The sequence below is a fragment of the Strongylocentrotus purpuratus genome, unplaced genomic scaffold, assembly GCF_000002235.5.
Source record: "Strongylocentrotus purpuratus isolate Spur 01 unplaced genomic scaffold, Spur_5.0 spur5_scaffold_3, whole genome shotgun sequence".
Classification (NCBI taxonomy): domain Eukaryota; kingdom Metazoa; phylum Echinodermata; class Echinoidea; order Camarodonta; family Strongylocentrotidae; genus Strongylocentrotus; species Strongylocentrotus purpuratus.
Window position 1 is genome coordinate 23,511,234 of NW_022145609.1, and position 7,759 is coordinate 23,518,992.

The window sequence follows — 7,759 nt, forward strand, 5'->3', positions numbered from 1 at the left end:
TTTTTTTAAAACAAGATCAAAATTTTTCTGGGTATTTTCTGCAAATAGCCCGCCATATGCGACTGCAGGCTGATGAGGACGCAAATTAGCTGGCTAATTTGAGATCGGGCTAGTTAAAAAAGAGTTTTTTTTTGCAACTTCAGTCTGATGAGGACAGCTCCTGTTCATATTATATTGAGAAGTTGACATGCTGATCTTGAAATAAAGACAGGATAACGGGGATTACCTCGGAATAGCTCTCTTTCGAGTGTCATGTGATTTGTCATGTGACGAGGATAAAAGAGTTCATACCCTGCTCAATGTCAAAGGATTTCTGTATTTCTTTCTCAACTGTACAGGTGTGCATAATTAAGACTTTGAACTGGTTTACAACTTGATATGCATTTTGAATTAAGATTTCCATCTAACTCATGATCGTAACTATTCAGAAAAATCAACTTGAGGCAATTTTGATACACTTTGTACATCTGTAATATAGAAATCATGTTCGGAATACGTAATACATCATTGTCATGTTCGCACGTTTCATTAGGAGTTGCATAATTGGCCATTTGAAAATTGCTTTAGCTTGATCTTTTAAAAGTAGTTTCGAGCGTTTTAAGCACAACTATGTATGAAGTAGCAATAGCATGAGAGACACACAAAAGGTTTTGGCATTAATTGTTCAATAAATGTCATCAATTGAAATACTTTTATGCTCTTGACTAAATAATAGGGGCATGATCAGCACAATGTTTGATGTAAAATAGAATGAGCCTTGTAGAAAAGTAACTTTTGAAAAGTTTGAAAACCATGGTACAGTATGATCTAATTTCTGCTGAGCTGAGTGGGTATTAATTCTCAGTACGCATTTCCTTTGCTGTTACTCATAATTAACATGCATATTTTATTGTCCCCAGTTCAAGATATTTGATGCCATTTTCTTTTATGTTTGTTATCTGGCCTTCTGTCTTTTGGGTCTTCCTTCCTCCATTCTCAATCTTTCATATCTGTCAGTCACCGATAAACAGGTTAAACCATTAAAGAAAAGAAAGAATATTTCAAGAGTCTGTGAATTCTCAGTCTAATTCTTGGCATCTCCATCGAGATAAACAGCTGTACTTTTTATCACTTGGACATTTGACGTATGAGAGATGACATTTTGAGAGCGATTGGAACATTACATAGTTTTATGTTGGCATATAGGGTTGATGTTTTTTTTAAATAGTTGGGATTGTGTTGTACTTATTTTATTTGCCAGTCACCCCTTAGCCCCTGTCATTGGTATCATTGACTTTGTCTAATACTCACTGAGATCACTGAATGCTCTTCCCATGCAAAACCATTCAAATTGGCAACTCTGCCAAGCCACACCACTCTCACCATATTGTTGCACGTAGGCCTGTGGCTTTAGAAATATATGTGACGTCGCCTACGAAACCACGCCCTCAATGAAACGTGTATGAAAGATAAGAATGATTGCAGAGGATGACTACCCCCCCCCCCCCACAAAAAAAAAAAAAGAATATGAAATTGGCTTACCTGAAAAGGGCATGGAGGAGAGATAAAGTGGTTAGCCACATCTTTAATCACAGATCTTGTTTCCAAGGGAATTTCCTTGCCATTTATGATTGAAAGGGCAGACTATTAACAGCATTCAAAGGAGGTCAAAGACAATGAAGATGAAAGAAACCTATTCAATATGGTCTGGGCCTTCTTTCATAAAACTTGTAATATCTATATTTAAACAAGCTACAGTACTGTTACAAGCTACTGAAATCATGGCATGTGATTAGCCGAGGGAAAATTATCATAACTATTTTAGCATTTGTTATTGGTAACTCATTTTATGAAACAGGGCTGTGGTGTTCTACTTGTATCAAAAGACATATGTGAATTTTTTTTCAATGCTCTGCAAATTTTCGATGAATTTCAAAATGAAAACAATTTGAAAAGATTTCCAAGTAAAGGCTCAAGGGCAGGCTATTGATCCATGTCTATAGGCTTGTCATCATCAGCTCGAGATTTGCCAAATAGCCTGTTATTTCTGATCCTGGATATTAGCCCGATCATGAAATAGATATCTTTGGCTAGTTTGCAAAATATCCTGCTGTTCGGCAAAATATCCCGCTATTTGTCTTCTGCGCCTTTACCAGCCCGAAGACTCGCACTATACGCTGAGCAAAATATCTCGAGCTGATGAGGTCGCGATTTGTAACTTCAGGCTTATTTCCCATATCAGAAATAGTGGACTATTTGGCAATCCCGAGCTGATGAAGGCATATCTGTTGAAGCAAGGGCCTGTACAGGTTCTTGCACAGATAGGTTCTTGCACAGATAGCTTCTCCATACAATTATCGTCACTTTACAAATACATAAGTACACTAGGGCAGAACATTGATCAGTTAAATTAGTATCGCTGTAACCCTTCTATGCTGCAATAAGATATAACAGACTTTACCCGAATATACAAGATTTTGTAATAAGAAAAGTATATATATCTCTCAGAATTCAAAATTTATTATCACAAATTAATCCTATCATAAACTGTTCGTATCAGAACAATAAGAAATCATAATTTAAAAGTTTGTCTTCTAAAATATTCTTTGTTGACTGACTGTATTGCAAACTTGGTTTCGCAGACAGATAAATCTTCTGTTGAGATCGAGACACAAAAGGTGTTCACCCAGCATTAAAGTAGTGAGATTACGCCCTTCTGGCTCTCAATAGATTAAAAATTAACCTTTAGACTGCTGAATTTTTCCAATTCCCATAGGCTTAATATAGAGACCAACCGGTTCCCGTAGGCAATTGGTTAAAGGTAATACAAAGTTTTGGGCAATTTTGAAAATTTGGTGAATAGTGATTCTTTACAATTTTGATATATTTGGATGCCTCTGTGGATGAATTATAAGCACTGGAAAATTTAGCCCCTAGAACACTTCTGCTTTCGAGAAAAATTGAATATAAAAATTGACCGGTGGTCCCAGTAAATTTTGATAAATTTCAAATAGCGCCTACGGCCGTACAATAGTATCTGCTACCATGAACATCTCAGAATATGTAGTTGTGATATATAATTTCCAAATGGTAATAGCAAATCAGTCGATTTTAGTCAAGAAACACTGTTTTATAGCTTAATTAATATCATGACCTTGAGAGGGAGCTATACAACATCAAAAGTGTATTATTTACAATTTCATAACTTTAGACTCGATTTCAACCACGACAACGATCACTGAATATTGCAGTATCGCATATGCTTCCAACATGCTCATTTGAACCAAATTCATGACCCCATACCAAAACTTTAACAATTGAATCTGAAATTTAGGTCATGATCACAATATCCAATGTTGACTGAAGTTGAACTTGAAATGTAACATACCAGGCATTCCTAGGGCTGTCAACACCAATCTGTAATTCCATCTATCTGGGTGTCTGACTACCAAACTGGCATTCATGCAGAGCGAAACATTCCAATTATCCCTGTAAACATAATTTTGTTTTGAAATGATGTCTCCTAAATTGACACTTTGATTTAAAGCAAATGTGGAAAGTGTTAAGGAAGGAGATATAGACAGGTGAAAGCTCCATTATAAGTTTTTATTATGACTACTTTCTTGCTTCCAGAGCTGAAATGGAATTAGTGGGAGATTAATTGTTGTCATAAAAATATATTTTAAAGCTAAAAATCTCTATTTCTCTTTTATGTCTTAAATCTCTTTCATAATTTGTTAGGGATTAAATGTGTGTGAGAAATTGAATAATAGGAAATGAAAGCATTTTTACAGTATTTGCTGGTTTGGGTTTATGGTTTTGGAATTTTGGAATACAAATTGTATTTCATGTGATTGGCATTTATTGCTTGTTCCCTCTATTCTTTTTAAAGACTATTATAAAATTAACTACTCTAAGGGGCCTATAACTCATAAGCATAGGGGCCTCAATATTTCCACGTTTATTTGTACCATTTTAATTTGTGAAATCATTGCAAATGTTAGATACATTTGAAATATGAAACAAAAAACTGAATTGATATTGAATATGAACAAACAGATATATCACGGTAGAGGTTTACGGTACACCATGTGTAAAGTCCTAGAAGGACTAAGGAAAGTGGATAGAAAATAGAAGTGAAAATAGAAAGGCGAGAAAGTGGAGATTGGAAGGAAGAGTATCTTTCAGAAGTGAGTATAGTCCTGAAAAGGACTGTAAACCAGAAAGTTGTAGATAGGATGAGAGGTTTGAGTAGAAGACTGGATTGAGTTGAAGAGTTGAGTAGAGTTGCAGAGCAGGAGCAGGAGAGTAGACTCGACGTTTCGGACAGGTTGACTGTCCGTCTTCAGGAGTGAGTGTTCGCTATGCGTGCGGCGGTCCTTATAATGCATGAGGAAACGAAGCTTGGGTTCTACTTGTTGCACAATGTCGGAAAACGGTATCTTCTTGGGAGCTACGGCGAAGTTGAGTCCTAGGGATAGAACCTGGTGTTCGGCTTGGGAGAGTCTGTGCTGACTGAGGTTGACTACTGTGTCCTTAATGGGAGGGTCGTTGGTGCGGATCGGCTTGCGTGGACGTAGTTGGTCGAACTTCCTAATCTGCTTGAGTTTGGTGGTCTGAAAGGCGAGCTGGGCGGTGTGGTCGTTGAAGGACTGTACTTTGCTGAGGTCATCAGGATTGAGTTGTTGGTTGATCTTAGACTGAGATGCAGAGATAGCGGTGTTGAGATCGTGGAGTTGGTGGCGTGTGTATACGATGCGTTCTCGGGTGAGGTCAATAATAATGAGGTATATATAAGCCACCCAAACCCAACCTATCTAAAGTAGAACGTTCCGCCATTCAAGACCTCCGCAAGAACCAATCCATCCACATCCTACAAGCAGACAAGGGAAACGCCACCGTCGTCATGGACCAAGATGCATACGAAGATAAGATCTGCGACCTACTCAAAGATAAGGAAACCTACTCCAAACTTAAGAGGGACCCAACCCTAGCCAACGAAAGGAAGATCAACCAACAACTGTTGACCCTACACAGATCCGACGCACTACCCAAGGCACTCTACTTCCAACTCAGATCTTCGTCAGCCAAATCACCCATCCTCTTTGGACAGCCCAAGATTCACAAGCCACTCATCCCTCTCCGCCCTATCATCTCTACCCGAGGATCATCCTGCTACAACACTGCACGTCATCTCGCCAACATTCTACAACCACTCGTAGGCCAAACCCAGCACCACGTCACCAACTCCAAGCACTTCATCGACATCCTCTCCAAAACCAAGATCCAGCCATCCGACACGCTCGTCAGCTTCGATGTCACCTCTCTATTCACCAGCGTTCCTGTAGACCAAGCATGCGACATCATTAAACAACGCCTCATCTCAGACCCAGACCTCGAATCTAGGACCAAGCTCACACCTGACCAGATCCACGACCTCCTTCTCACCTGCCTCCACTCAAACTCCTTCAAATGGCGCAACGACTTCTACAAACAACTTCAAGGAGCAGCCATGGGATCTCCACTCTCACCAATCATCGCCAACATCTTCATGGAACACCTCGAGCACCAAGCACTCAAGTCCGCCTACAAGTCTCCTTCACTCTGGCTACGCTACGTCGACGACACCTTCGTCATCTGGCCACACAGCACACCAGACCTCCACCAGTTCCTCGACCACATCAACAACCAACACCCCAGCATTAAGTTCACCATGGAGACCCAACACGAAAACTCAATCCCTTTCCTAGACGTACTCATCACCAAGACACCATCAGGATTCCCCGCGCACCAAGTATACAGGAAACCAACCCACACAGACCGCTACCTCAATTTCCGATCTCACCACCATCCGTCAGTCCACCAATCAGTCTCCAACTCACTTATCAGACGAGCCCACCAACTCAGTGACAAAGCACATCTCCAGCAAGAACTCAAGCACATCACGCACGCACTCACTTCCATCAACCAGTACCCAAGAAGGAAAATCAACACCCGAACTTCCTACCACAAGACCAACAACATCACTACCGGAACCCAACCTGATAACAAGCCTACCGCCACCATCGTACTTCCCTACATCGGCAAGACATCACACCGACTACAACGCATCCTCCGCTCAGCCAACATCCTCGTCAGACACCAATCCAGCCACAAGCTTCACTCCACTCTTCACTCTCACAAGGACAAGCACCCATCCAACAAACGACCAGGCGTCTACAAGATTCCCTGCGACTGCGGCAAAGTCTACATTGGAGAAACCGGCCGCGATTACGACACCCGACTCAAAGAACACAAGACCCACCACCGACGCAGCGACTGGGACAAGTCAGCCATCGTCAAGCACGCACAACAAGAGCTCCACCGCATTCACTGGGATAAAAGTCACCTCATCACCAACATCCGACATTGGCACACCCGAAGGGTCCGAGAAGCCATCGAGATCCACCAACACAACACCGTACCCCAAGACCCAGGCCTTCACATCAACAGCATCTGGCACCCAATCCTTCCTCACCATTCTACTTCCGACCAATCTTCAACCAACTCCACAACCAGCACGCCAACCACCAACACGTCACCTATCCATCCATCCGTCAGCCCAAACACCACCTGCAACCACCCAACCACTCCTACTCAAACAAGCACTACACGTTCTCAACTAGCCACTTCACCCACACAAGCACCGACCACGCCCACACCTCGCTACAACCTACGCCGACGAAACCGCCGACCAACACACACAGAGCGACACCACTAATAGCTATCCTCACCGCCGATCGATACACCCACTCATCAGCCGACACACCGCCCGCTACTGCGCCGCCACCAACCACACGACGTCCGCATAACCGCCGCCCACTCGTTTCCCGCCAATTCACGCAACCGAGCGCCACCACCGACAGCTACCTGCCAACCCGCCGAGCCCGCCGGCCCAGTGCTTTCCCCCAAGTCCGCACTCACGCCATTATAAGGACCGCCGCACGCATAGCGAACACTCACTCCTGAAGACGGACAGTCAACCTGTCCGAAACGTCGAGTCTACTCTCCTGCTCCTGCTCTGCAACTCTACTCAACTCTTCAACTCAATCCAGTCTTCTACTCAAACCTCTCATCCTATCTACAACTTTCTGGTTTACAGTCCTTTTCAGGACTATACTCACTTCTGAAAGATACTCTTCCTTCCAATCTCCACTTTCTCGCCTTTCTATTTTCACTTCTATTTTCTATCCACTTTCCTTAGTCCTTCTAGGACTTTACACATGGTGTACCGTAAACCTCTACCGTGATTATTCATACCACCATGCAAACCTTCAAACATCATCTGAAACAGATATATATTAAAATCAATTATTCATTTAGAAATGCTACTGGATTACTCTTTTCATAATGGCTCTGTTCTTACTAGAGGTGAAGTAAAGGCTGAGATAAAATGCAACACTCACTTTTCATTGTAGTAATAACAAGTAGTTTATTTGAATAGAATTCAACGTTCAGCATTGATTGATATGTTTATGTGCAATATAAATGTAGTTTTACATTTGTTTGTTGTTGTTGCAGTTTTAGATATGACTCATTATTATGACACAGTGCAATGAAAGTTCAAGGTGATGAGGCCGGTCTAACAAATTTTTCGCCTAGTAATGAATTTTTGTTTGGTTCCAGACAAGAAAATATATAACATTTTGATTTCATGTTTGCACTTCATGAAATTAACGAGGCGTTGCCTTTCATTTCTCCGGGGCATGCAAGCCCAATGTTTCATACTCTATCAGTTCAG

At 41.7% G+C, this 7,759-nt stretch overlaps 2 protein-coding genes across 2 annotated transcripts; one reads left to right on the forward strand and one right to left on the reverse strand.

Annotated features, from left to right (window-relative positions):
- Positions 1-3,594: 3,594 nt before the first annotated feature.
- On the reverse strand, positions 3,595-4,818 carry LOC105442266. Its single transcript, XM_030995820.1, has 3 exons — positions 4,809-4,818; positions 4,316-4,741; positions 3,595-3,614 (listed from the first exon to the last, which is right to left on the reverse strand). Exons 1-3 carry the CDS (start codon positions 4,816-4,818, stop codon positions 3,595-3,597), a joined length of 456 nt encoding a protein of 151 aa, XP_030851680.1.
- Positions 4,819-4,885: 67 nt separating this feature from the next.
- Positions 4,886-6,739, forward strand: LOC100894121. The gene has a single exon (XM_003730931.2). It carries the CDS (start codon positions 4,886-4,888, stop codon positions 6,737-6,739), a length of 1,854 nt encoding a protein of 617 aa, XP_003730979.2.
- Positions 6,740-7,759: the final 1,020 nt, after the last annotated feature.